Source organism: Rhodotorula toruloides, assembly GCF_000320785.1.
Source record: "Rhodotorula toruloides NP11 unplaced genomic scaffold Scaffold4, whole genome shotgun sequence".
NCBI classification, from domain to species: domain Eukaryota; kingdom Fungi; phylum Basidiomycota; class Microbotryomycetes; order Sporidiobolales; family Sporidiobolaceae; genus Rhodotorula; species Rhodotorula toruloides.
In genome coordinates, this window is record NW_015622964.1 from 93878 (window position 1) to 120342 (window position 26465).

General features: G+C 61.4%; 11 protein-coding genes across 11 annotated transcripts; 4 read left to right on the forward strand and 7 right to left on the reverse strand.

Annotated features, from left to right (window-relative positions):
• Window positions 1–13: 13 nt before the first annotated feature.
• RHTO_06040 (chitin deacetylase, carbohydrate esterase family 4 protein) lies at window positions 14–2224 on the forward strand (the record flags this gene model as incomplete). Its single annotated transcript, XM_016419701.1, has 12 exons — window positions 14–235; window positions 323–369; window positions 508–614; window positions 681–806; window positions 862–930; window positions 992–1056; window positions 1123–1150; window positions 1251–1338; window positions 1395–1472; window positions 1533–1670; window positions 1740–1832; window positions 1891–2224. The coding sequence occupies 12 exons, from the start codon at window positions 14–16 to the stop codon at window positions 2222–2224; spliced, it is 1395 nt and encodes a 464-aa protein (XP_016275155.1).
• Window positions 2225–2522: 298 nt separating this feature from the next.
• Window positions 2523–5363, reverse strand: RHTO_06041 (calcium activated cation channel; the record flags this gene model as incomplete). Its single annotated transcript, XM_016419702.1, has 13 exons — window positions 2523–2669; window positions 2733–2771; window positions 2839–3055; window positions 3115–3215; window positions 3278–3284; window positions 3348–3435; window positions 3497–3511; window positions 3576–3740; window positions 3809–3934; window positions 3998–4081; window positions 4165–4536; window positions 4610–5041; window positions 5171–5363. The coding sequence occupies 13 exons, from the start codon at window positions 5361–5363 to the stop codon at window positions 2523–2525; spliced, it is 1986 nt and encodes a 661-aa protein (XP_016275156.1).
• A 1136-nt stretch (window positions 5364–6499) lies between these two features.
• RHTO_06042 (formate dehydrogenase) lies at window positions 6500–8122 on the reverse strand (the record flags this gene model as incomplete). The annotated part of the gene is made up of 7 exons (XM_016419703.1): window positions 6500–6639; window positions 6702–6717; window positions 6871–7456; window positions 7527–7676; window positions 7738–7865; window positions 7935–7997; window positions 8114–8122. 7 exons carry the CDS (start codon window positions 8120–8122, stop codon window positions 6500–6502), a joined length of 1092 nt encoding a protein of 363 aa, XP_016275157.1.
• A 569-nt stretch (window positions 8123–8691) lies between these two features.
• RHTO_06043 (aspartic-type endopeptidase) lies at window positions 8692–10579 on the reverse strand (the record flags this gene model as incomplete). Its single annotated transcript, XM_016419704.1, has 5 exons — window positions 8692–8761; window positions 8857–9107; window positions 9171–9729; window positions 9797–10302; window positions 10379–10579. The coding sequence occupies 5 exons, from the start codon at window positions 10577–10579 to the stop codon at window positions 8692–8694; spliced, it is 1587 nt and encodes a 528-aa protein (XP_016275158.1).
• Window positions 10580–11984: 1405 nt separating this feature from the next.
• On the reverse strand, window positions 11985–13245 carry RHTO_06044 (vesicle transport protein, Use1 family protein; the record flags this gene model as incomplete). Its single annotated transcript, XM_016419705.1, has 4 exons — window positions 11985–12767; window positions 12827–12920; window positions 12980–13056; window positions 13114–13245. The coding sequence occupies 4 exons, from the start codon at window positions 13243–13245 to the stop codon at window positions 11985–11987; spliced, it is 1086 nt and encodes a 361-aa protein (XP_016275159.1).
• Window positions 13246–13426: 181 nt separating this feature from the next.
• RHTO_06045 (splicing factor U2AF 35 kDa subunit) lies at window positions 13427–14813 on the forward strand (the record flags this gene model as incomplete). The annotated part of the gene is made up of 8 exons (XM_016419706.1): window positions 13427–13431; window positions 13495–13532; window positions 13797–13830; window positions 13912–14011; window positions 14075–14201; window positions 14290–14451; window positions 14520–14628; window positions 14687–14813. 8 exons carry the CDS (start codon window positions 13427–13429, stop codon window positions 14811–14813), a joined length of 702 nt encoding a protein of 233 aa, XP_016275160.1.
• A 244-nt stretch (window positions 14814–15057) lies between these two features.
• RHTO_06046 (MFS transporter, Sugar transporter) lies at window positions 15058–17625 on the reverse strand (the record flags this gene model as incomplete). Its single annotated transcript, XM_016419707.1, has 13 exons — window positions 15058–15140; window positions 15206–15460; window positions 15526–15725; window positions 15794–15908; window positions 15966–16074; window positions 16132–16256; window positions 16351–16558; window positions 16617–16761; window positions 16817–16944; window positions 16998–17058; window positions 17139–17209; window positions 17286–17367; window positions 17438–17625. 13 exons carry the CDS (start codon window positions 17623–17625, stop codon window positions 15058–15060), a joined length of 1770 nt encoding a protein of 589 aa, XP_016275161.1.
• A 476-nt stretch (window positions 17626–18101) lies between these two features.
• RHTO_06047 (uncharacterized protein) lies at window positions 18102–19673 on the reverse strand (the record flags this gene model as incomplete). Its single annotated transcript, XM_016419708.1, has 1 exon — window positions 18102–19673. One exon carries the CDS (start codon window positions 19671–19673, stop codon window positions 18102–18104), a length of 1572 nt encoding a protein of 523 aa, XP_016275162.1.
• Window positions 19674–20689: 1016 nt separating this feature from the next.
• Window positions 20690–22169, forward strand: RHTO_06048 (ATP synthase gamma chain; the record flags this gene model as incomplete). Its single annotated transcript, XM_016419709.1, has 7 exons — window positions 20690–20819; window positions 20972–20980; window positions 21117–21139; window positions 21208–21612; window positions 21700–21945; window positions 22007–22088; window positions 22150–22169. The coding sequence occupies 7 exons, from the start codon at window positions 20690–20692 to the stop codon at window positions 22167–22169; spliced, it is 915 nt and encodes a 304-aa protein (XP_016275163.1).
• Window positions 22170–22327: 158 nt separating this feature from the next.
• Window positions 22328–23927, reverse strand: RHTO_06049 (uncharacterized protein; the record flags this gene model as incomplete). The annotated part of the gene is made up of 8 exons (XM_016419710.1): window positions 22328–22379; window positions 22467–22519; window positions 22577–22900; window positions 22968–23098; window positions 23171–23184; window positions 23246–23347; window positions 23404–23495; window positions 23556–23927. The coding sequence occupies 8 exons, from the start codon at window positions 23925–23927 to the stop codon at window positions 22328–22330; spliced, it is 1140 nt and encodes a 379-aa protein (XP_016275164.1).
• Window positions 23928–24329: 402 nt separating this feature from the next.
• RHTO_06050 (small nuclear RNA activating complex, polypeptide 3, 50kDa) lies at window positions 24330–26387 on the forward strand (the record flags this gene model as incomplete). The annotated part of the gene is made up of 6 exons (XM_016419711.1): window positions 24330–24589; window positions 24643–24927; window positions 24984–25050; window positions 25117–25607; window positions 25664–25957; window positions 26018–26387. The coding sequence occupies 6 exons, from the start codon at window positions 24330–24332 to the stop codon at window positions 26385–26387; spliced, it is 1767 nt and encodes a 588-aa protein (XP_016275165.1).
• Between the last annotated feature and the right edge of the window lie 78 nt (window positions 26388–26465).

A 26465-nucleotide genomic window follows, 5' to 3' on the forward strand; every position in this document is an offset into this window, starting at 1 on the left:
GCTACACACTAACATGCTGGCACTGGCACTGCTCGCACTGCCCTCGCTGGCATGGGCAGCCTCGGGCGCACACTCGCACCCTCACTCGGCAGTCAACGCAGCAGCAACAGCAGCGACCTCGAAGCAACCCGCACCGACTGCAGCCTACGACCGCACGACGTGGCAGGGCGAGGAGCAGATCAAGGATCCCAACGCAGAGTGCACCTACTACTCGTACCCGCCCGTCAACGCCATCGTGAGCGGCTCGCTTCCACTTATCACCTCCTCTACGCTCCCCGCTCAGTCCCCTCGCAAGAGCTAACCTGGGATACTGTGAACACAGATTGGCTCGTACCCAGCCATCTGGAAAACCGCAGACCTCTCCGCCGCGTACGTCCCTCGCCCTCCCTCGTTCCGCTGTCGTGGACCCCTTCATCTTCCGCGCGTTCCGTCGCGTCCCCCTCGGTACCGCAACTCCGTAACCGCCGTTCTAGCGCTGACTCTCGCTCCCCACGTTCCCTAACTTAGAGGGATCTCGGCAGACGACAAGGCGCTGTTCCGCGCTCTGAACGCGACGATTCCGCAGATCCAGCCGAGGGGCGATAGGGCGGGTAACTTCCAGGGCGTCGTCTACGGTGCGCTTGTTCCCTACTGTAACTCGTTCACAGATAAGCCTGATTGACCGGCTTGATGTCGCGCAGACGGCAACTCCGACCCCGACTGCTGGTGGACTTACACGCGTTGCACGACGCCTAAGATCGCTTCCCTCCAGGACGACGTAACGAAGTGCGACCAGCCCAACACGTGGGGATTTACGCTGGACGATGGTGCGTTTCGCGTCCTTCTATGAGTAACGTAGGCTGACGAGGAAGGACGTCGCAGGACCCAACTGCTCGCACAACGCCTACTTCGACTACTTGAACTCGATCAACCAGAAAGCCACGCTCTTTTGTCCGTTCCCCTCCTCACTTTTCCCTCCCTCACCTAAACTGACGTGGGTTTTGCGGAACAGACATTGGCTCGAATGTGTTGGATTGGCCGCTGGAGGCGCAGAGGGGTTTGGCGGATGGACACGAGGTGCGTCCGCTTGCTCCTCTTCCCTTCCGAGTCTAGGAGAAGCTGATGAGATTGTGCGGTGGACAGATCTGCTCGCACACTTGGTCGCACCCTTGTTCGTCCATCCCTCCCTTGTCCTCCATCCTCCCTTTCTTTCTGAATCCTCACCGATCACCTCGTACCTTGCGGCTCCGCTGACCCTCGCTTCCCGACAGACATGACCTCGCTCACGAACGAACAAGCCTTTGCCGAGCTCTACTTCTCCAAAAAAGCCATCAAGCAAGTCCTCGGCATCACGGTTCGGTGCGTCCTCCACTCCCTCCTCTCCTCCTTTGGCGCTCGCTGACGCTCGCGAATAGGTGCTGGCGCCCTCCGTACGGCGATGTCGACGACCGCATCCGTTTCATCGCTGAAGCGCTCGACATGCGTACAATCATGTCCGTCTCTCGTCCCTCCTCTCCCTCCTGCGCTTCGCTAACGCTCGCTCGCGTTCCCAGCTGGAACGCCGATACAGACGACTACAACTGGGTCACCCAAGGTCTCCCCGCCATTCGAAAGAACTACCAATCGATCCTCAACAACCAGTCTGCTGGAGCGTACGACGACTCGGGTGTGATCGTCTTGACGCACGAGATGTGCGTTCCCTTTCTTCTTCTCCTCGTCTTCTGTCGGAAGAGATGCTGATGGTTGGACTGGGTGGACAGTGACGCGGGAACGATGCAGCTCAGTCAAGAGTTCCTGCCGCAGATCATGAAGCAGTTCACGGGCGGCGTTCTCCCCGTCGCAGTCTGCATGAAGTTCGTTCTCTCACCTCCACTCTCGCCCTCCTCAAGCTGACGAGACGCACGCACGCAGCAACACCGAACCCTACGTCGAACAAAGCTCCTACGTCTACCCCAACTACGCCCAATGGGCCGCTGGCACCCGCTCAGTCTCGCTCGCTGCTCCCACCGCCGCGCCGAACTCGGGTCGCTTGATCCTCGATGCCCAGGCGTCGGGAGGCGTGACCATCTCTGGCGCGACGGTCTCTACCGCCCCGAGCGCCAGTGCGGTCAAGCAGATGAAGACGACTGGTTCGACGAGTTCGCAGGCGGCGGCTACGACCGCAGCCAAGAGCGGCGCCTCGCAGGCTGTCGTGCCCGGGCTCCTCGCCCTCTTCGGTGTCCTCGCGACTGGTCTCGCGCTCTAGAGTACCTTATCTCGTCGGAATCTGGTCGGAAGTTGGATGGACTCGTCTCGCTCGTTGGACTCTCATACCCCTCCCGTTTCTCTCTAGATCTCACGTCGGATCCTACACTCATCTTTCGTTTGCTACCCCATGCACCACTAGTTACCCCTCTTGTATACCCTTTCCCGCCGCCCACGTCTCTCGATGAGGCTCCTTTGCATCGCACTTTCGCTCATGGTTCTCCTCACATCGCCCGCCGCTCGTGTCTTCGCATAGCGATGAATTCGCAAAGTCACGAGAGATACCATCACCCGCTGCTCTACTCGAGATCCGTCTCCCTCTCCTCCTTCGCCGCCTCCCCCGCCTTTCTCGCCTTCTCCTCCTCCTCCTTCCGCTTCTCCTCGTCGTTCCGGAGCGAAGCGATTTCCGCGCGGAGAGAGGCGAGTTCTTTCTTGAGGTCGAGGAGCTGCTCGCGTCGTGTTGTTAGCGGGGAGGAGAGAAGGAGGGTGGACGAGAAGGGGTAACGGACTTGGTAGAGCGTTTCGCCGGCGACGCTGCGTTCGAGGTTCTGCGCGCCCAACCAACCATCAGCTACGGCAGCGAACCCGGAGGAAACGAGAAAGAACGCCACTCACCGGCAACTTCTTCTTCAAGTCCTCAAACTTGACCTTGCTGATCTGCATCCCCTCCGGCTCGCCCGCATGGTCATACTCGTCCTCCTCTCCGTCCTCAGTGCGGAACGGTTCTGGATCCTCTTCAGGCTGCTGGTACTCGTCCGGCTCGACAAGGAGGTCTCGCATGTCTTTTTGGCGGAGGGGAGAGAGGTGCGTCTCCCAGAAGGCGATGAAGCCGCTGCGACAGGAAGCGAGAGTTGTCAGTTCGGAGAAGGTGAGGGAGCTGGAGGAGCGCACAGAGGGAGGAAGAAGAGGCCGGTCATAAGGACGCGGTTGAGGCGGGCGTAGCTCTCCTTCGAAAGGCAGAACTCGAGCGGGAGGATGCAGAGTTCGATGAGCTGCGAGTCGAGAGAATATGTCAGCAGTTGGTCCATCGACGAGACGAGAAGGCGCGACAAACGTTGAATCTGCGAGGCGGAGCGTGTTAGTTTCTGGTGGAAGCGGGCAGTGAGACAAGCAACTCGACGCACGGAGCGGGGTAGACGAACTCATCCGGCGCGCGGATAGTTGCGACCGTCTTGCCGGCAAAGAAGGCGAGGAAGGTCGGCTCGGATTCGTCTGCGAGCAAACGAGAGGTCAGCACGTTTCGCCGGGAGGAGAGTGGCAAGTGTCGACGCACCGACGCATTCCTCGTCTGCGAGAGCCGGAGCCTCGGTCGTCAGTAAGGATGCCGCGGAGGATGCGTAGACTGCACGCACAGGCGGACGAGAACAACGCGACAAGGACGTTGAGGAGGATGACGATTGTCGCGATCGACCAAGCGTAGTACAGGATGATGCCGAATGGGTACGAGGCAGCGTCGGAATCGTAGAAGTCAAAGTTGGGAGAGCCTAGGACCGCCTGGATGAGCGAGTGGACGACGGCTGGAGGGCGAGGGAGGTCAACGAGGGAGGTCAGCGGAGGGTCGCGTGGTGCAGCAGGGCGCACGTACCGTGAGTCGAGTCGCGGCGCTCGTCGGCGACGTCAAGGCCAGTCAAGGCTTGTAGGAAACCGATGGCGAAGATGGCGAGGAGGAGGCAGAAGACGGCTGATTCTTTGAGCATGCGCCAGATGACGACTGTGCGAGGCATGGCGTCGTCAGTTTGCGTATAGTACGCAGAACGAAGGAATGGGGACACACTTTGCGTGACGCCGAAGAAGCGGTACAGGTCGAATACCGTGAGCAGCTTGGCCCAGACGAGCGGCGCCGCGAGCGAGAGCCATTCTGCGTGGTCGCTGTCAGTGTTGCTGTCCGTGAGACACGCGAAGAGGAGAAAGCGGTGGAGAACAGAGGGGAAGGGAGCATACGGAATGCTGCGTAGCGGTAACGGTCCTGCTGAGCCGGATCCTTGGTCGCCAGATCGAAGCAGCGGAAGACGAACGCGACCGTAGCGAACGTGTAGATGAGAATGTTGATGATCTGCCAGAACGACACGCAAGCCCACCAGCCGATCTTCCACACCTTGACAACATCCTCGACGACGTAGCCGACGACTTGCACAAAGAGAAGAACGTCTTCAGGCCCGAATCCGCGGTCGGGCGTCTGGAGGGCGATAGTGTAGCAGGCTAGGAAGACGATCCAGAGCGCTATGCGTATGAAGAATTGGTAGCGAGGTACCGAGATCCGCGCCGGGTCGAAGTGCGCGAGGAAGCCTTGCTGGTCTGCGTCGACCTTATAGACTGTGTATGCTCGTGATCAGTCGCGGCTGGAAGAGCGTAGGGAAGGGAGGGAAGGATTAAGCGCTCGACGCACTCTGGTACTCGATGTTCTCGTTGCCCTTCTGCGTCTGGATCAGGAGGCCCTTCCACAGCGCAAAGACGCAACGCTGCGCCTCGTTCGACGAAAGGAAGAACGTCGCATGCTGGTCGACTGCACTCTCGAGCGCCGAAAGCGGGAGGCTTTCGTCGCCGTCCGACTCGACGATCGTGAAGCGCCTCGAGAGGAGACCGTACTGGTCCTGCATCGGCGTACGGGCGACAATCTTGCGAGCGAGAGCTTCGCAGGCGAGTTTGCGACCGGCATTCTCGTCGGCGTCCGAGGGGTTGATGCGCTGCTGGCGGGCAAAGTAGCGCCTCGCCTCGAGGAGGGCGAACGGGAGGCAGTCGTAAAAGTCGCCTGCGACCGAGCTGTACGCCTCGATCACGTCCTTGGTGATGATGGACGACGTTGGCGAGGTGATATCGTCTGTGGGCAGTGGAAGCGGGTGTCAGCGGGCAAGTCGCACGGGAATGGGTGGCAGTCCTCATCAGAAGCTTGAGCGCGCCTTTTCGGCCCTCGGCACCGACCCTGGATGAAGGACGAGAAGAACCGCACCGAGGTCGACTTGTATGGGCAGCAGCTCGAGCGTAAGCGCCTGGATGCGGGTGACGACGCGCAGGACGGTTTTCGGGTGGTACTTGTGTCCCTCGTGGTGCTTGCGGTACCCATGGCGCGTGAAGAGGTCGCTGGCGGGAGCTTCGACGTCCGCGAGAAGAGAGCGTCCGGCGGTCTCGTTGTTGGACGGCATCGCGGGGCGAGCGGGCAGTTGCGGCGGATACAGCACCTTACAGTGCGTTGTCTAGCCTTTGACAGCGAGCTTGAAGCGCAGCGAGAAGAGCGGGGAGGAGCGTGACGAGGTGGGGCGGTGAGAGACTTGGCAACAATCGATACGGAAGTCCATGGAGTCCGGGTAATTCTCGTGGAGCGAGAGGAGGTGCAGTACAGCACGACAGAAAGAGTAGAGTATAGGAGGACGATCGCAAAGGAGAAAAAAAGCAGACCGTCTGACTTTGCTCAACGAAGTCGTCAACGACAAGCAGCTGGACGGCGTTGCGGTGTGCGATTCACCTCGCGAGCACGAATAGCGTCAAGCGCAGTGGAAGGCGAGCAAAATGCAGATCGAGCTAGATACCCAGTGCGGCCAAGAAGAAGCGAGTCGCCAGCGAGTGGACGATGACGAGCGTGGAATCGGCCGCTTAGTCCTGGACACGTCCAGCTCGACTGTCCGCTCTGTTCCGCTTTCCGCGCGTCAGAAGGCACCAGGCGGTAGAGTGAAAGCGAGGGACGCCCAAAGCACGTTTCGAGGGGACATTGAGCGCCCTCCTGCTCGCTCACGTCGCGTCGATGGCCTGCGGCCGGCTTGAGTCGCACTCAGATGGTTCATTGAAGCGGTTCGAGGACCTGTTAGCCATCCCTGGACGCGAGCAGCCGTCCAAGCCTGACCCCTCTAGCAAGTATCCGCCCGTGCTCCTTGCACACGGCACCGTGAGCGCCGTCCGACCGCCGAGCTATCATTCTGACCTGCAGTCACCGCTTCAATTGGCCCGCAAGCCCCCGCGAGGCGTGCCCTCGGCGGTTGTTCCCATCGGCGGAAGTTGGACTGATGAAGCTCTGGCGAGGTAGCGGCAGCTTGGCGGGGCTAGCGACGGTGATCTGGCGTTGTGTACGTGTATTTGAGCAGGCTAAGCAAGGGATGGAGCCCGGCGAGCGAGAGTGGTGAGTGGTCGGAAGTGAAGTCCTCCTCGACCCCTCCTCCTTGGTCTCAACTATCGTCCAGCGGTTCCTTCGGCGCCCAAGCTCGCAATTAGACTCCTCAGAACTCTCTGAACGCTTGCAGGACATGAGGAAAGGTCACGGATACACATCGTTTCTGGACGAGTTCGGCTACTTCTTCGACCTCTGTCCGTAAGCCTTTGTGCTGAACTCGCCGTTCTCAACGATAAGGTTTGCAGGCTCTTGCGCCTTGCCGTTGCGCCAGCGGTCGAGGATGTCAATCGCTCCGTCGGCATAACGCTGCTGAGCATCTGTAGAATCGAGCAGAGGTCAGTCTCGCAGCAAGTACGGATCCAGCTGCACCGTGACGTACCGAGAGTTGTGCCAGACTGTGTGCAAGCGAGAAAGGCGTCAGTACTGGGAGAGGGGAGGAAGGAGAGAGGAGGAATGGTAGGAAGGTCGGGAGGGAAGGGTTGGCGGACTTCGCCGACCACAACGGATTGTGGCGTGGCAGCTGCTTAGGAGCCTGGAGCTGGACTTACGTAGTGCGCCACCAATGCGTTCCCTCCCTTCGAGAACGGGTTTTGCATCTTGCGCCACGGGTGATCCTTGAGCGCCGGCTGCTTCGGCCAGACGTCTCCGCCGTAACCAGCGATGTGTCCAGAGCTGACGGCGTCCGCGACGTCTTCCGCAACGCAGATGGCGCCGCGAGCCGTGTTGACGATCCAGGCGCCCTTCTTCATGTATCCCAGCGTCTCCTTGTTGATCAGGCCGCGCGTTCCCTCGTGCAAGGGCGCATTGATTGTGAGCACGTCAAGCTGACCGAGGAACTCCTTGAGGTCCTCGACGCGACGAGCGCCGACCTCCTTCGCGGCCTCGGCGGGAAGCTCGGTGTAGTCGTAATAGAGGAGCTCCTTGCAGTCGAACGGCTTGAGGCGCTGCAACACGCGGAAGCCGATGCGACCGGCACCGAGCGTACCAACGACCTTGCCCTCGAGATCGTACGCGGCCTTGGCGATAGCCGCAACTTCCCATCCGCCGGAGACGATCTGCTCGTGCGCAGGGACAAAGTTGCGGACCAAGACGAGGATGGTCATGACGACGTGCTCGGCGACGGAGACAACGTTGCTGGGAGAGGGAAGCAAGTCAGGAGGGAAGGTCAAGTCGGAAGGGCGAATGACCCGTGAAAGCGCCGCACCTGCCCGTGACCTCGGCGACGGTGATCTTGTGCTCGTTGGCAGCGTTCAAGTCGATGTGATCACTGCCGACGCCGGCGGTGATGGCGAGCTTGAGGTTCTTCGCCTTCTTGACCATCTCGGCGGTGAGGTAGCCCGGGTGGAAGGGGGTGCTGTTCAGGGTAGTCCTCGTGAGCGACTCCTCTACACAAATACGACGAAATGAAGACCCACGTAATGAGGACATCGGCGTCGACAATCTCCTTCGCAAAGGTCGAGTTGTCGCCCTCCTTGTCGTCGGTGACGACGAGGTCGAGTCCGTGCTTCTCGCAGTACGGGCGGAGGCCAAGAGCGTTCTCGACCTGTGGAAGGAGCGGAAGCGTCAGCGAAGGAGAGCGAGGGGCATGACGAGGGAAGAAGAGGCGACGAACGGTTCCGAGCAACTTGGGCTGCTCCTCTGCGTGCTTTCCGCCCGAGTAGAGGACGACGAGGACCTGTGAGAGTGCCTCGTCAGCTACAGAGCCCTCTGGGCGACGCAGACGACGAGAGCGGGGACGATGTGGGGAAGCGAAACGAGGAGGAGGAACAGCGACGCGAGACGGTGGCGCACCTTGGTCATGATGAGTGGTAGCGGTGTGTTTTGACGATGGAGAGACGTGAGTGAAGCAAGGTGAGCAAAGAGAGGTTGGTGAGAGGGAGAAGTGTGGTCCCGTCCGCTCGCTGTCCTCGAGTGGGGAGCGGCTGACTTGTAGGTGGAGGTTGCTCGTCGGCTGTGACCGCACCGCTCGCTCGTTTAGCTGAAACAGCGAACTCTCTTTCGCCTCCCTCGCAGCCCGCTCGCCGTCGGTGAGCGAGCGAAGCGTGTTCGGCCTTCCCAAATCGCAGCGAGAGCAGAGTCCGATGCGTCGGTTCGTCGTCATTCGAGGAAGAGTCGTTTGAAACCCTTCATGTTGCAAGCGAGAGAAGCTTCCAAAGCGGTGAGATTCCGGCGAGTCGAGCAGGAGCGAGGCCAGAACGAGGAGCGAACGAAGGCACGACTGTGCGAAGGCTGAACGAAAAGCAGCGGTTGCAGAGCGTTTGTGAACGAATGGAGAGATTACGACATGCGGGACGGACGAGTACAACATGAGCATAAGTTAACGAGGGAACGAGAGGGCGAGGCGAGCGAGCCATCTTAACGAGACGGCTCTACGCCAGGTCAGAGAAGCCGACCGAGTTGGTGGAGACGTCGAAGCTAGCGTAGGTGTTCTCGAGGAACCTGGAGAGGTTCAGAGAAGGTCAGCGAATAGAAATGAGGAGGACAGGCGTTCGGCTCATGCAGCGCAACACGAACGACGAAGAGACGGGACTCACGCATCGCCCAAGATCCACGCGTTGATGCCGATGTCGGCCCCAACGACCGCACCAACACACCTGTCGCTGCCCGAGCTGACCCGTCCGAGGTTGAGGCTCTCGCTCGAGACAGCCCATTGCTCGGCGAACGACGGGCCGAACGAGAAGGAGACGTCGGGAGGCGTCGCGCAGGGGTAGGTGTAGTAGCCGCTGCCGTAGGTGCCGGAGCCGGGAACTGCAGCCCAGAAAGCGGCTGCTGCTTGAGTCGGGGCCTGGGAAGGGAGGGAAGGTCAGCCTTGCCGTTTGCTAAAGCGCAAACAACGAGCGAGACTCACAACAATGACGCTGGTGCCAGTGTCGATAATCGCGTTGAAGGTACCGACGCTGCTGACCGCATTGCCGCCAACATTCGCCTGCGACGCGAGGAGCCAGTAGCTCTGGCTCGTGACCGGATACCACTTCGTCGATCCAGCCTGGTACAGCGCCGAGTTGAGTCCGCCGAGGTAGAGTTCCGACCCCGAGTTGGCGAGGTAGAACGAGAACTGCAGCGCCGAGACCTTGTCCTGCGCGACGAGGGTCTGGAAGAACGGGTTGGCGCCCAGCGTCGAGATGGAGGCAAAAGCCATGCCCAGCAAGCCGTCGTACGGATCGTTCTGGAAATCAGACGTGAGAGCGGTAGCTGCGCCGAGCGTCTGCGAAGTTGCGCTGAGACCGGCGACGCTGACCGTGTCGGTGTAGACGGTGCCCTTGGTCGAGCTGCCGTCGCCGTAGGTGAGACTGAGCGTCTTGCCTGCGACGAGTTGGCTGCTCGAGCTGCTTGAGGGGTCGTACTTGGAGTGCGTGTTGCAGGCGGCCGAGTTGCAGCCGCTCGAGGTGACCCACAAGTCTGACGAGCTGCGCAGCAGGCGAACGAGGTCAGTGATTCGTTTCACAGCATAGGCGGAGCGCGAGTCCAACGCACCCGGTATCAAAGTCGAGGATGAAGCTCTTCGCGGGCGTTCCAATCGTCGCAGCGCCAGCGTAAAGCGTCCCGCCGTTGTAGCTCGTCAAGCTAGCTCCGCCCCTCTTGACCGCCGCCGTCGCTCCCGCCTGAGCAGACGATGAAGACGGGTGCGCTTTGGGGTTGTAGACGTATTTCGGGTTCGTGACCGATCGCTTCTTGAGCGCCCGACGGTTCGCGACTGGTCGATCGGTCGCTGATGCAGTCGCAGGCGGAACACCGTGAAGACGCCCGCCGTTCTGGCCAAAGATCTTGTCGCGCCGCTCGTTCTGGCCTGCCTCGGCCTCAGCGGGGAACTCGAGAGACGACTCCTCGCCCGTTCCCCAAGCGTCGCGCTTGGCGGATGGGACGTTCGGAATGAGCGAGGGGTCGACGAAAGATGGGGCCAGGAAGTGCGCTTCGCCGGTGTTAAGGGCAAAGTTATCGAGGCCGCGGACGTACTTTGCGCGAGCGCGAGCGAGGTGGGCCTGCGTCAAAGGGTAATCGCTGTCAGTAGCCCGCTCGAGTACAGCAAGCAGGCAGAGCCAGCGAGACGAAACGCACATGCGCCTTGCCGAGATCGACCGTCCCGTCCTCCTTCATCAATTCGGCGCTACCGCGACGATGCAAGAGCGAGACCTTGGTGGCGCCATCAGGAAGGACGACGATGGGCTCGGCGATGGGGGCAGGAGTCGGGATGGCCGAGACGGAAGAGGCGGAGAAGAGGAGGGCGGCGGATGTGAGGCCGAAGGAGAAGGTGCGCATCCTGGTTCTGCTTAAGAGGCGATATGAGGGTGACGGCGGATGTCGATGGGCGCGGCGTGAAAAGAGCGGCGACGAGAGCGGTGTCGGGAGACGAAGGGTTCGGCCGGACGGCTGCGAGGGTAGACCAGCTACCGGTGCAGGGGCGAAAGGGGCGAGTTAAAGCTGGACCGTCTAGGCCGCTGAGGCGAAACACGAAGAGGACGAGGGTGAGAGGGAGGGAAGAGAGGGAAGAAGGGAAGAGAGGGGGGCGTCGTGACCGAGGGACCAAGAGCCGCAGCAAGGAAGCAGGACAAACGATAGAGCGAAAGAAGGTTTCCGTCGCAGCGCCAGACGAACAAAGCAGGGGCCCGCCGGGCACGAAAGCGTGGCCCTCATATTCGAGCGAGTCTTCTCCCGCGTGAATCGCCCGCTTCAGGCAACGGGCCCCCGTTCCTCGTTGATGTGCGACTCATGCCATCAACGCTGCGCAACGGCCTTTGCCCCATCCGGCCGCGAGCAGGACGGAGCGAGCTGGGTTGCCCTCCGTGGACAGAGACCGACCCGCCTCGCATTAGCTGGTCGAGAGGGCTGGATGACGGCAGAATGCATGGCATTAGAGTCGACTGGGCTGGCGTTTGTAACGGTCCGAACCCTCCATTAGGCGAGAGAGGCAGTCGAGCGTCGTTGGAGGCGAGATGGCGGGACGAGGCGCGAGGGGGGCTTGCCGAGTCGAGATAATTGGCTGCAGTCGTGATGAGCATGTCTAGGCAGTCCAAGCACCCAGCAAGACAGCATACGAGCCTGTCTGGCAACGAGCGAGCGAGCGAGTGAGGTGAAGGAGGGAAAGAGAGGTGAGGAGGGGTCCTCGAGGGTGTCGTGCGGCTCTCACACGGCTTCCGGGGGTACGCCTGCCGTCTCTGGCGGTCCTTTGTGACAGAATGCGCAGCGTGGGCCGCTCACAAACGGACACGAACGCCGCCCTGACGCACTCCCTTTGCTTCCCTTTCCTCTCTAATGCGTCTGCCTCGCAAAGCGTCAACGAGGGCGTCCCCTTGTGGCTAGAATGAGCGCACGATGAATGTTTAAGTGCCTCGGCGACAAGCTGGGAAAGCCCGAAGCAGAATGCGGTCGACGAAAGAGGGTGGAAGTCGGGACGAGGTAGTCGGGCAGCGATGCCTTTGCGGCAAGGCGGGCGCATCGCCGAGTAGGCGTCCTGCGTAACAGCCGGGAAGCCCGTGAGCACGAACCGACATGGGCTCGAGGGAAGTTGCTGTAAGAACCGGAAACCAGCTGCGAGGGTCAAGTCGGTGGATGGCGGAGTCTGTGTGTTCGCACCGCGCATCGCGGTTACCTTTTCATCCTCGCCGAAATCGCGACTAGCGGTCAACGGAACGAGGTCGATACGTTGCCAGCCGCCCATGCCGCGCTACGTGACCTTGATGAGGAGGAACACGAGCACCCAAAGCACCGCGACAATCGCCAGCAGCCCAATAGTCCAGCATGTCGTCCCGCGCGTCTTGCCTCTGACGTCCTTGAGCCTTTTCTGCTGGCCGACCATCGTGCCCATGTTCCCCTCAAGCTGCTCCTTCGCCTTCTCCATCACTTCTTTGTCCTTTGCGAGCGAGTCGGAGAACGTCAGCGTGGAGGTTTTGAGTGCGCCGGAGAGGGAGGTGAGCGAGTCGAGGAGGGTGGACTGGAGAGCGTGGTGGTGAGAGAGGAGGTCGGAGGTTGTGGCGGACGTGCCCGAGTCGGCTGGTAGGAGGTCGTCCGCCGCCGCCGCCGCCGCCAAGCGGTCCTTCTTCTTCTCGTCCACCGCGTCATCTGCATCAGGACTCTCTGCCTTCTCCCGCTCCTTCTCCTTCCGTTTCCGCTTCGCAGCGAGATAAGGCGGCACTGCCCCTGCTGCTGCCGCACGATGCCGCACTCCACCGGCCGATCGGAGTCCAAACGCTGTCGATCCGATGGCCTCGTCGCCCGCCTTGACCGGCGAAACAGGTCGCTCGTTCTCCTTCTCCTCATCGGCTTGTCCGGCAGCAACACCGAGCGCGGCTCGTCGCGCGGAGGGCTTCTCGCGCTCTTTCGGAGGAGGAGTAGCGGGTGTGGACGGTTCGGAGGGGAAGCCAAAGGGTAAAGGGGCGGAGGGGCGGAGAAAGTCGAGGTCGGAGCTGAAAAGCGGGTCGGGGAAGGAAGGGCGAGGGAGTTGGGCGAGCTGCAGGACCTAGATTCAGCCAATGTACGCTCCCGTGCCTTTGTCACAACTAAACGCACGGAAGCAGGGTCGGAGAAGTGCGCGAGAGCCTGTTCGGCAGAAGTCAGGCGAGAGTCGAGGTCCAGAAGGCTGCCTCGCTTCGGGCGGGCGTGGCTGCAAGCACGCATGACCGTCAGTACCGTCACATCTTGACGTGGACAGTGCAGACGCACCTGGTCGATGCGAGCCTGCTCTCCTCCTCGTGCTCGTCGCGCGCCTGTTCGAGCAGCTGTCGCGCATGTTTCGCGGTCTGCTTCGACACGAGCGTCAGCACGAGCTTGAGCGCATTACGGAAGCTCCCACGCACCCTCTGCAGCCTGAGGAGCGCGAGGTAGTCGAGTTGCGGGTGTGGGGATGACGAGGAGGCGCGGATGAGCGGGAGCTGGGCGTCGAGCGAGCGCACGAGCTGTGTGAGCGTGACCCTGTCCTTCCTCTCCATCTCAGCGCGAGTCCAGCAGCGTCCTTAGTCAGCAGCGGTGAGTGACACTCGTCCAACCTGCGCTCCCTCTTCTCTCCTCAGCACCACACACCCTCTCGCACAGTTCGCGCTCGCTTTACAGTCCTCGTGACAGAGGCTGTTGTATTACGCAGGTACCCACACACACAAAACACCCACAGCGATGGCGTGAGTCTCCCTCGCTCTTCATCTCATCCAGCGGACCTCGAGCTGACAACTCGCTCGCGACAGGCACTACGGCGGTGGAGCTTCCCATTTGGCGGCTATCTGTGAGTAATAGTCCCACTGCGCGCTTTGACGGATTCTCCTGGCGCAGTGTTCGCGTGGTGGATCCGGCTGCTGGGCTCGAGGAGATGAAGTTGGTGGGACTGGAGGATGGCTCAGGCAGGGCTTTTGCGGTCGCCGAACACACTCTTGGAGGCTCAGAAAGGCTCCAATGCGTACCGGCGGTCTCTACCTATCTCTGCCACCCACTTCATCCACGAGCTTCCGGGACAATCGCTGACAAGTCTCTTCCGCGTGCGCTTGCACAGACGGTTCGGAGCAGGACAAGGTCAACTGTAGTTTGTGCGTCCCTCTCACGGTGCCATAGCGGAAGGAGAAGTTACTGACCTGGTCCACCCTCTCTTCCCTCGTCCTCGTCCACAGCTACCTCAAAATCGGAGCATGCCGTCACGGCGAGCGCTGCTCTCGCAAGCACATCAAGCCTCAGTATTCGCAGACTATCGTAATCCTCAACATGTACCAAGTGCGTCCCTCCTCGAATCGCGTTCCCCTCCTCCACCACTGACCTGGTCTCGCGCTCCCGCAGAATCCCGCGCACATTCAGGGGTCCACGTCGAACCCGCACTTGCGGCCAAAGGACGCGCCGCCTCTCGACCCGAACCCGAAGAGCAACCTTTCGGAGGAAGAGACGCAGCAGTTCTTCGACAAGTTCTGTACGTCGCTATCTCGCTTTTCGCCCGCACTCTCGCACTCTTACCTCCTGCTGCGACTGTACTGACCGTCGTTCGCCCCGCCTTGCAGACGAGGATGTCTATTGCGAGCTCGTCAAGTACGGCAACATGCTCGAGATGCACGTTTGCGACAATGTCGGCGACCACCTGATCGGCAACGTCTATGCCCGCTTCGACTGGGAAGACGAGGCGCAGCGTGCGGTTGACGAGCTGAACAAGCGGTGGTATGCCGGTGCGTCTCAACCTTCTGTCCTCTTTCGAAGAATCGTATGCTGATTTGCTCTGACATGCACGCCGCAGGTCGCCCTCTGTACGCCGAGCTCTCCCCCGTCACCGACTTCCGCGAAGCCTGCTGTCGTCAAAACGACCTCGGCCAATGCGACCGCGGCGGCTTCTGCAACTTCATGCAGTCAGTCCCTCCCTCTCCCTCTCGTTTCCTTCATGACTGACGATTATCTGACTGGCAGCTTGCGGCACCCGAGTCGACCGCTGCTGAGGGAGTTGCAGCGCGAGCAGCGCAAGGAGAGGCAGGTCAACCCCGATCCGAGGGACGAGGAGAGGCGCAAGGAGATGGAGATGTTTGGGTTCGCGTAGGCTTCGCGCCCCGGTTGTACTTGAGACCATTTGGGCTATGTAAGAGCGGGCTTCGAGAGGCTGACGGCTCCAGCTGGGCAAGGAGAACGGAGGCGGGCCTTGCGTCCCATCGTACCTAGTGTCTCGCTACCTCTCGCTTCGTTCAGACGAGACAGAGCAAAGGTATCGATTGTACTTCACAGAGCTCAGTGCCTGCCCACGTACTCAAGGCAAAGCGAAACCCAAACAGCTTCGGGGCGCAAGATCACATCTTCTCCTGGAGGACTGAATCGGTGTCGACGCCTGCTTCGTTGTCGCGGCCAGCCGGCTTAACCTCGAGCGGTGCGTCTGCGTGGGTAGCCGAAAGGTGAGCGGCTAAGAAAGGCAAAGAAGAGTAGGAGGAAACGACGCACCGACAAGCCAGTTCATCCTCTCCTTCGGGTTCTTGAAGAGTGCGCATCCGACTGCAGCGATGATAGCACCTGGCAAGAAGCTGAACCAGGTGATCTTGTACGCGTGAGCCTCGGTTTCCTTGAGCGCGGCGGAGGCGGCGCCGAGGATGGGGCCGGAGACGCCGGGGATCGCTTCGAGGCCTTGGCCACTCATGAGGAAGCCGATTAGCTGGCCGACATATTGAGGGTTGAAGCCGAGCGGGATGACGGCCTTGACTGCGGGACGAGAGAGGCGTTAGTTGGGGGGATGAAGCGAGACGGAACGGCTTAGCCTGACTTACGGATGTTCTCGGGGATCTGGGTATTGCTGAGCGATCCGTAAATGGCTGCAGCGATCGCATAGCCGACGTTTCCGCCAATTGTGCGAATCACGATCGTGACAGACGTCGCAGCAGCGATGAGGAGCGGTGGAGTGGACAGCTGGACGACCACGGTGACAAGGATGAGGATGACAGAGAAGCCGACACCGGCGACGGCGTTACTGCGAGAAAGCCGCTTGTCAGCGAGGAAGAACGACTGGACGAGCGAGAGAAGGAGTGTGTTGCTCACAAGCCGAGAGCCATTTTGCCGTTCGTACCGGACATCGCAAAACCAATGATCGCTGCCGAGAAGCAGAGGAAAGCGGCGCAAAGCGGCCACTTGACGTCCTTGTGCTTCGTAACGTCTGAAGACGCGGACGAGGTCAGTGTCCGCCACTCGACGAGAACGGCGCAAGACTCACACCACGCCATGACGGGTGCGATGACGAAGAGGGCGCAGTAGAAGGGGAGGAGATGAGCATTTGCTGTCAAGGTTCCGGGTGTGGTCCAGAGTCCGTTCACTTCGGCGGACTTAGGAGTGCCGCGTCAGCCGGGCGAGCGAGGGAAGCGATGAGGGATTGGGCGCACATAGATGTTGTTGGTAAGGAAGAATAGAGCGCCCTCAACAGCGATCACGAAGCAACTGAGAGGAAAATTGCGGCCTTGCTCGAACAGGCGGTGGTCGAGGAAGCCTCGTGACGTTCCCGTCCACTCTGCGTGTTTGGTTGTTGGTCAGATGTGGTGGCCAAGCTCTGAGCGAGAGGAAGCTCAAATGTGGTGGTCAAGCTGTGAGGAGAGGAAGCGCACCCCAAAGCAAACAGGCGACAAGTCCAGCGAATCCGACAGCGACGCAGGCGTACGAGTGCGGGTCGTGCCAGCCCTTGTCCGGGTCAGCCGACCACGAGAAGCCCATGAGGAGCGGGGCGAGGCCCGCGACGAGGAGGAAGTAGCCGATCCAGTCGAGCGACTTGACCTTCTCGAGCCAGGTTGCGCGCGTTTCGGTGCGAGGCGGGGGCTGCGAGAGCGCGAGTGAGCGCCATCCCTCGACACGAGAGCACGAGGGCCGTCTTCACGTGGTAGAAGGCTGTGAAGCCGAGGAGGAGAAGACCGTCCATGATGAGGAGGGTGCGAAACACCCATCGCCAGCCGTTGATTGGGTCAGCCTTGGTCGCGGCGCCCATGCCCATCAAGGCGACGATGCCACCGACAGAAGCGGAGCTGCCGAGGTCGATGTGAGCAGGCCCAGACAAGGAGATTGGAAGCGGAAACGCACAAGTTGAGGCCCGTTTGAACCCAGGCGCGCCAGACGGCCGGCACGATCTCGGAGGGAATAGCGTAGATCAATCCGGGGACGCCGTAGCCGATTCCGCCCAGGACTTGGCCGGCAATGACGCCGTTGATCTGGAGATGGAAAGTCAGCCAAAGCAACTCGCCTGTCAGGTACCGAGACGTACGCCTGAAGCGGTCATTGCGAGAATCGAGGCGATGCAGTAGATGAGGAAAGCGAAGATGACGCTGAACGTCGAAGCGCGAAGTCAGTTCTTCTTCTCGTCCTTCGACTCGACCGGTTCGCGTCTTGCGAGCCGCCGACTCACACATATCGCCGGCCGTAAATGTCGGAGAAGATTCCCATGATTGGACCTGCAACGACTGACGGTATGCCTGGCTGAGAGCAGGAAGTCAAAAGCGTCAGCGAAGTGAGGGCGCGCGAGAGCAAGCGTGGAGGGAGGAAAGGGACGCACGCCGTTTACGATCCAGATGCGCTGTCCCGCTGTGGCGCCCAAAGGCGTAGCGATCGCGTACGCGCATACGGCGGGGGCGATACTGTTGCGGAAGTCAAGTCAGCGCTTTTCCTCAGCGTGGATGAAGGTCAACCAGCGAGATCGACACGTACGAGAAGAACGTATTCTGAAGCAGAGCAAGGGCGCAAAGCGCAATCACAACCCAGGCGCGAGGCGAGATGGTCGTCTGCTCATTCGGATCGTGCTGAGCGCCATTGGCGACGGCGAGCCTTCCGCCTTTCTCGTGAGCGTCCGTAGCCGCCATCTGATGTTCGAGATGCTGGATGTGCGCTTTAGACATGTCGTGCCGTCTCGTCGCGAGCGCAGACGGAGGGAAAAGCGGAGACCCTCTGGAGCGCCGGCCTACGATATAGGCTTGAGCGGAGACGACGAGTGGGGTACTCGTGTGCCTCGTGTCTCGTGCTCTGTAGTACGCACTCCCACACAGCTGCTTGCGCGGGCATCGTGCCGCTTATCTGCTCGAGAGGGAGATGGTCCGGTGGGAGGCGCGGAGTTCGCCAAACCCTCAGCCGAGCGGTCGCGGCAGCACGAAGCGCGTGGATAGTTCGCAACCGAGTCGACAGGCGGCCCAAAGTGAGGCCAAGAAGCCGAAACCCGAGGCGGGAGCGTGGCGAGGGGCGTCTAGCAGGTAGGCTACGGTCAGCGAGATTGTAAGCAGAGCATTCGTGGATTGAGCGGAGCGCAGCGCACCTATGAGGGATGAATAGCGGCGCGAGACGTCGCAATTCAGACGCGGATCGCGATACACAATCCGGCTCACTCGCCCATCCACCTCAACGCTCCTCCCTCGCCCTTTACATGCCCAACGAACGGGACCCTCTCCCCGTCATCCTTGCCCAGAAACGCATCAAAGTCAAGCCAGAAGCCCCTCTTCTCGCTGACGCCCCATAACCTCGACCCCTCCATCTCAAGCCCATACACAGGCGAGCGGTCCCGCCCAGGCGCGAAAGCCGTGATCCCGCCGGATGCGGCTTGGCGAACATCGAAGAGGCGGATGGCGGCGTTGCGCGCTGTACCGACTGCGACGTACGAGCCGGCTGTGCCGCCGACTGCGAGCGAGAAGGCGGGATCGTCGGACCACGGGTCGGCGAGGCGCATGATCTCGTTCGAAGGACGCTCGAAGCGAGGCTGGTCCCATGCTGAGACGACGTCTGAAGGTGGAGGGGGAACGCGAAGATCGTAGATGCGAGTCGTCGAGTCGTAGAAGGCGGCGAGAAGGGTTTGTTCTGGATTGAGAAAGCCGCAAGAGTCGACGGGCGGCGTCGTGACAGCGTAGACAGCCGTTGACCGCGGCGTATGAGCGAGCGAAGTTGAGGGGAGCATGGGAGAGCCGGTCGAGTCGAGGTGGATGAGCGAGAGCGGGCTCGTCCCGCTGTGGCCCACAGCTAGCCAGCGCTTCGACGGCCCTACGTGGACGCTCCAAGGTCTTGTGTTGAATGGGAGGACTATCGGCGGTTGCCATGGCGCAGCGATCGAATAGAGCGAGACGGCGTGCGAGGAGGACGTGGACAGATCTTTGAGCGTGTGGGCAAGCGAGGCGGTGGAGTTGGGGGCGGATGATGGAGTTGCAGGACGCGATGATGGCGGCGTCCGACTTGTCGACGCGGCGACGAGAAGCGGGCCCTCCGAGTGCAACGCCTGAATGCTTGTCGAGCCGCTCAATCCGCCGCCTCCCGTTCGTCCGGCTCCGGTCTCCGCCGAGTACTGCGCCGTCTCCTCCAGTACGAGTGGCGAGCCGTGCGAGGGGTGCTGGACGACGCGAAGTCGCTGAAGACGACCCGAAACTCGCGAGACGAGGATCTCGCCTGGTCTCGTCCCGCGAGCGAGGGAGGTGACGTCCTCGAGACCGCCGATGTTCCCAGATTTGCGCGGCTGTCGACCTGGCGCGATCAAGACCGGTACAACTTCGACTCCGCCATCCCTTTTTGTCAACCACATCTCGAGGTCGCGTCCCTTTCCCACGAGGACCACCTCGACGCCCCGCTCAACTTCCCACATCCTCATCGTCGGCAAGCACTTCTTGAATTCCCTTCCAGGCCCGCCAGCGATGAACCCCCTCGCCTCCCAGTTGTCCCATCGCTTCGCAACCTGCCTCGCCCACAACGTCCGTCGGACCCAACTCGCGTTTTGATGGAAGCCGAGATGCTTGATCGTGCGTGGAGAGTAGCCGTATGCCGTACGAGCGAGCCGTGGGAGTGTTGTTGAGGTGATGAGCTCATGGAAGGAGCGGGAGGTTGAGGAGAGTGCGAGGAGCGAGTCGAGCGGGAGGCAGGAGAGGAGGTGGTTCAGTAGCTCTGATGGGAGCTGCTGGAGCAGTGACAGGCGCATACGAGCGAGGTCGACCGTCGAGTCGTGTGAGGGAGGTGCTCAAGAACTCGCACGAGGCGAGGTCGTCGGGTTCGCAGCTTTCTATGTCCTCTCCGTGCTTGAACAGCATGAGTGGAGTTTATGATGCATTGCGGGCGCGAACGAAGCTACACCGGGCGCAGAGACCGATATTCCACTGGTATTTCTCTCCGTCTCGACTCGCTCTTGTTCACTCCTATCGTGCCGGGAGCGCTGTGCAGCAAAGTCTGTTAGCTGTGTGATCACCAGTGGGTGTGGCGGACTCGGAGAGGAGCAAGAGGTAAGGGAGACGCCCCATGAGGAGGGAGGACGATAATCGACCCGCTCTTTGCGAGTACATCGTCGAGTCCCGCCGCCGCAATCGAAAGCGCGGATGAGGTACAACGGCTGGCGTCCGCATGGCGTATACTAGCGTGGCATCCGTCAACTTCTTCAAGCTCGGTGGAAGAGGTCTGCGAGGATCGAGAGCTGAGCAGGAGCCAGGCGCGGTCAAGTATCGCGCGTTCGGCGGGCGTCTGAGCGGGCAGTCCATTTGCGTCGTCGGGGTCGCATGGGATGCAATCATAGTGCGACGAGAGCTAGGAGACTCCATTCGGAGGGAGAGCATACAACGCCCCGATTCTCCAGCGCAGTATCTAACTCGTGGACGTCCGTCCAGCCAATCTGACCCTTCTCGCTCCTTCTCCTCGCGTTTCGGCCGATCGCCCTGCCCTGTGAGAGCAAGGGAGGAGACCGAGGGGATTCGGGGCGAGCGAGCTGTAGACTGGCGACGACAGCAATTGCAGGTGTGACAGTCGGACAATGCAGCCGAGAAGTAAGCTCAGGAGCCCTCGCAGCAGCGAACGAGCCCCAGCGTGGCGTGGCGAGCGTGGCCAGCGTTGGCGAGTGAGCTGGCGCTGGGAGACCAGGGGTCGCCTCCTCCCCTCGCTCCCTCTTGCTCCTGGTCAAGGTCGCAGCTGCCACAGGCTGGTCCACAGAGCACTCTCACACAGCCGGCCATGCTTCTCTCCACTTCCCGCACCGCCGTCCGCGCCGTCGCCGCCGCCCCGTCGGCCGCCCGTGCCTTCTCGTCGACCCCGGCACCGCAGGCCACCCTGCGTGAGCTCGAGTCGCGCATCAAGTCGGTCGGTGAGTCATGGCATCCATTCGAACCGGCGCGAGGGTGTTGTGGGGGCGAGCGAGGTCTGCTAGCGACTCGAGATGGCGTCCTGGCGGAACTCGGCTCTCTCCCTGTCAGGATGGCTCGCTGACCCTGCCATGCTCTCCGTGTGCTCTCGCAGGCAACATTGGTGAGCGACCGCTGCCTTCCCTGGGTGCTGTGGGCCGATTCGCTGGGCAGCTCTCCCTGCTCGGGTCATCGCGCTCGCAGGCCAACTCTGCTGTGAACCGCTTGGCTGACCAGATTCGATGTTTCCGCGCTGTCAGGCAAGATCACCAAGTCGATGAAGGTGCGCGCGCGGCCTTTCGGAGTCGAGGCGGAACCGCAGGCTGACCTTGTCTCCCCCCTGCTCCGCAGATGGTTGCCGCTTCCCGTCTCGCCCGTGCCCAGCGCTCCATGACCGACGCCAAGGCCTACGGCAAGGCCAACGACGCCGTCTTCGAGCAGTCGGAGGCGTCCAAGTCCGAGGCTAAGGTCGAGAAGATCCTCTACATCGTCGCCTCGTCCGACCGTGGTCTCTGCGGCGGTATCCACTCGTCCGTCGCTAAGGCTGCGAGGAAGGACATCGAGAAGGGCGAGGGTGCCGGAAAGGAGATCCGCGTCGTCGCGCTCGGCGAGAAGCCCAAGCAGCAGATGGCTCGTGGTGAGGGCGCCAAGGCCCTCGAGCTCTCGTTCTCGCAGATCGGCAAGTCCGTCCCCACCTTCAACGACGCTCTCGCCATCGCCGACAAGATCGAGGCGGAGAAGTTCGACTTTGACAAGGTGCGTGCGAGCTGGAGTGGAGCGCTTCTCCGCTTGTGCTTCCAGGCGGCTCACTGACGCTTCGTGCCGATGGCCTCTCGTACGCAGGTCAAGATCATCTACAACAAGTTCTTGTCCGTCATCTCGTACGAGGCCTCGGCTCTCGAGATCTACTCGACGAAGGCGCTCCAGGGCTCGCCCGCGTTCGCCGCGTACGAGGTCGACTCTGACGAGCTCGCCGGCGACCTTTCGTCGTTCGCGCTCGCCAACGCCATCTACGCCGGTCTCGTCGAGGGCTACGCCGCCGAGATCTCGGCTCGCCGCAACGCCATGGAGAACGCTTCGAAGAACGCCGTGAGCACCCGCCGCCTTACTCTCGCGCACTTGCAGTCACTGACTATGTGGTTCCTCGCAGGACGAGATGACCGGCAAGCTGCAGATGCAGTTCAACCGCATGCGTCAGGCCGCCATCACGAACGAGTTGGTCGACATCATCAGTGCGCCCGCTCAGCCCCCTCTTCTCTCCGACGGTCCACTGACGCTCTCGTCCGCTCGCAGCCGGTGCCAGTGCGCTCTAAGCGCGCGTTCGAGGAGTGTCTGGGTGCGGAGAGGCGAAAACTATGTAGACGAAGAGCAACTTGCGGAGTTCTGTTTTCCTTACGGCTGAGCCCGGTGGCACGTACACGAGACGCTTTGGCTGAGTGTTGCGGCTCAGGTTGCCTTGCGGCGCATGCGTTCAGGTGGAGAGTGCGGGCACTCCCCTCTCCTTTCTTTGCGAACCGAGGAGACTGCCGAAAGATTGAGAAGGCACGGTGAGGGAGAGGAATACTGCACAACAGACACGTGCTCTACTCGAAGGGAGAAGGTTGACCCACTCGAGGCCCTTCTCCTCGAGCCACTTCAAGCCGGTGTCCGTGAAGAGGTACATCTGCGAGCGAGAACCCTGGTGAGCGAGAGTCGAGGAGGACGGACGGTTCCAACGCACCTCGTTCGTCCAGCGGAACTCCTGCTCCTCGTTTTTGAATGTCTCGTGGTACTCCTTCGAGATGAGGTGGCCGCCCTTGAGGACCATGAGTCCTCCGTCGTTGTCGCCGCAAGGGTTGAGGTTGACGAATCCCTGAATGCAGCGGAAGCCAGGACGGAGCGGGTCCTGATCCTGGTGTGCCCAAGGCTTGACGGGAGGAAGGTCGCGGCGGTTAGGAAGCGAGACGTTGACAGCGTCAAATGAGGCGAGGAGGTCTTCGGTATTGAAGAGTTTCTCGAAGACCCCGATCACGCCAGGCTCGGAGCGGACGCCCCAGGTGAAGCTCTGTCGTATACGACGTCGTCAAATGTCAGTTGGCGGAGCGACAGAGGAGGGAAGGAAGGAAGCGCACCTCGTGAGGAAACCCGTACGCTTGGAGGAGTCCCTTCTGGTGGATGATGGGCAAGCACTCCTCCTTGATGGTTGAAGGGTCGTCACGCTTGTAGCCAAGGCCAAAATCCTCGAGCCATGGGTGGATCTTCTCTGCGATGAGACGGGTCAAGGGAGAGGTCAGGAGGAGAGAACAAGGGCGGGAAGTCGGAGCCGGAGAAGTACGCAGGGATCTTGATCTTGGTCATGTCGGCGCGTTTGTCGGCCCAGTAAGGCGACTGGAGCGGCTCGCGCTCGTACATCTCGAAGAAGTCCTCGGTTCCGTTGTTGCCCTTGATGATGAGCTTGTTGATCAGGTGCACGTTCGAGATTTCGAAGACGCCGCCGCGGACGAATTGCTCGCTGCGAGAATGAGGCAAGTCAGAGAGAGAAGGAGGAGGAGAGGGAAGCGAATGTACCGGAAGAGGTCGCCGCATCCCTCCCAGGGCGCGATAGCCTTGAGCGAGGGGGGCTGCTGCGCTGCGATGTGCCACTGCGAGATGGCGCGGAACTGGAGAGCGAAAGCAAGGTCAGCCGAGGAAGGCAGTGAGGTAAAGACCTCGCGACGCACCGAGTTGCCCGCCATACCGACATTCCCGTTGCACCAGTCCTTCTTCGCGAGCAACTCGACGACGTCGTAGCCGTCCTCTCCCATGTTCTGGCCCATGATCTGGACCGAGCCGTCCGAGTTGCCTGCGCCGCGAGTGTCGATACTTGCGATGGCGTATCCGCGCGGGCACCACGTCGCAGGGTCGAGTCCCTCGAACTTCTCCCAACCACTCAAGTCGGACGAGCGGATGCCGCAGCGCCAGGTCGTGACGGGCAACATGTTGATGGACGAGTAGCGTTTCCCGTACGGCGACCACATGATCAAGCAGGGGATCTTCTCGTCCGAATCGGCCGGGCGGTAGATGTCGCAGTAAAGCTTGGCTCCGTCGCGCATCACGAGCTTGACATCGTGCTCGAGGAGGATGTCGGATTCGAGAGGACGGGTGCGCTCGCCCGCAAACCCTTCGCGGGTGCTGCCCGGCTCCGGTGCGGTTCAAGCAGGAGACAGACCCTCAAGACAGCATCCCATGCGGTAGCGATCAAGACGGGCCCAACTGTGCGGACGAGAGATGAAGCGGTCAAGGAGGGGAAGTCCAATATGGAGCGACTGAGGCAGCTGCAGCAGCTCAGTAAGGTGTCATCGGAGCCCTTCAGTGCCTTCACAAGCCCAACGGAGGCCGTTCGTCCAGCGAAGTGAGCGGTTCAAGGTCAAGGGGGACCCCCCGACATCTGTTCGTCCTTCTCGTCACCGCTCTCTGGCTCGAGCGGGCTGCTGATTGCCTGTCTGGGCTGAGACATGCCGCGTCCTGTGCGTGGCGCGTCCCGCTTGTCGCCCACACCCGGCGCAGTACCTGCCACCCCCTCGAATCTCCCGTCAAAGAACATCCGGTACTACAACGAGCCGCTGGGCCCGCCGTCCGATGTGCTTGACCCAGCTGCCTTTGCGAAGCGTGTGGAGGACGCACTCGCGCTGGCGCAGTCGAAACTGGCGGAGATCAAGCAGGGCTGGTCGGAATTGGGTGTCGAGGTCGAGGAGGTCCTGAAGGAGAGGTGCAGGTCCGTCCAGACTCTCCCTTCGCAGTAGGGGCGCTTGCTGACCTTTCTCACAGCGTCGACGACTTGCGCGCCGAGAACGACCAGATCCGCAACGACTCGCTCATCCGCCCCGACTTGCAGCACTGGGTCGAGGACCGCTGGCTCCCGCCGAACCGTCCACGCCCACCTCGTCCGCACGAGAGGCGCGCGCAAGCGGCGAAGGAGGCGGCGAAGCCAGTCCAGGGAGTTGAGCCGCAGGTAGACGGCGAACCCGAACCCGAACCTTTCAAGCTGCCGGGACAGGCTGCGCTCGACAAGGCTTTCGAAGAGGCGGAGCAATCCGGGCTCAATCTACTCAAGTGCGTATCCCGTCTAGTTTGGCAGGACGACCGCTCACAACGTTCGAACCGCACAGGCGTCCGGATGTCAGTCACTACCTTCGCAAGAGCAAGATGCCCGACTTCAACTCGCTCATCCTGCTGGTGCGCTCGCTTTGGAGCTCGCTCGTGGACGCTCTGACTGACTCGGTTGCTCGCCACGTCTCGCAGCGTCCAAGCGAGATCGACGTTGCGCCTCCCGCTCGCACCGACCCGCTCGCCCACCTCGTCTACACGATCACCTTCCACTCCATCCCTCGCATCGTGCACAAGACTCCCTACTCGGTCCAGCGCCAGACACTCGTCTGTCTCGGGTCCAGCACGCTCTCGCACATTCGCTCCAACCTAATGATTGGTGGCGACAACGTCCCTGTCGAGAAGAGCGGCGAATCGGATGACGAGGAAAAGCAAGAGGCTGAGAAGGATACGGAGGAAGACGAGGTCGAAGACGAGGACGAAGCGGAGGAGCAGCCGGAAGCGATTGAGGTCTACGACCGTCCGCAGCAAAGGCTGGCAGGGAACTTTGGAGGCGAGTCCGGCGAGGAGGAGGCGGAAGAGAGACCGACGCAGTGGAAGAACGAGCGAAGGGTGACGGGGGCGGCTTTCGTTGCTGAAGGACGGATCTACGCGGACGACGCGCCGGGCGTGAGCGACTATGCCGAGTGCGTGCCGGTTTTCCATCGTGACGAGAAGGCTCGCTGACATGCTTACCTCACAGCATACTCCTCAAAGGGATCGCTGCGATCGACAAGCGCGCGGCGGACGAATCTGCGGTCGAAGTCAACGACCTCCCGAACCCTCACGCCAATCACGCCGCAGAAGTCGCCGCCGCCATCCAAGCTGCGTCGCAGGTCCCACCGCTCGTCGCTCGCTCGGGATCCAAACTTGACTACGTCCGGGGCTCGCCGCTCAGGGAGGCGAAGCTTGGGGAGATGCCGCTCAGGATGGGCCAGCCGTACTTATTCGTCCACCAGGGTAATTCGGAGCACATCTGGACCGTCGATGACGTGCGGTACGATCCCTCTGCTCAATTCCTTCCGCCGAAGCGGCCGGCTGACCTCCTCATCGACAGCTACTTGCACCCGTCCGATCCTTCCCCTTTCCCGCCCGAAGGCGACGCCGACGACGCCCCTCCTCACCGCCTCGTCTACCCAGTCACGACGCACCTCTCGCGCCAGATCGGTCAGTCGAGGTGCATCGTCTGCGACCGCGAAGCGATCGAGCTTGCGGTCCTCAACGACGAGCTTCTCGGCGAGTCGCCTGCGCTGATCTGCCGGTCTTGCTTCGAGGCTGTTCATCCGCCGAAACGGAAGGAGCGCGAGGACGATGCGAAGGGGAAAGGAAAGAGGCGGAAGGTCGACGTCGGGCACGAGCGTGTGAGGGACAGGGACAGGGAGTCCATGGACGGCGTCCAAGTCGTGCCTATCCTCATCGAGCGGTAATGCAGGAGCGCTTGCGTCTTTGCTTCTCGCTTCTGGTGTTCTGCAAAGGAGCGGCAAGGAGAGTCACGAAAGACAGGG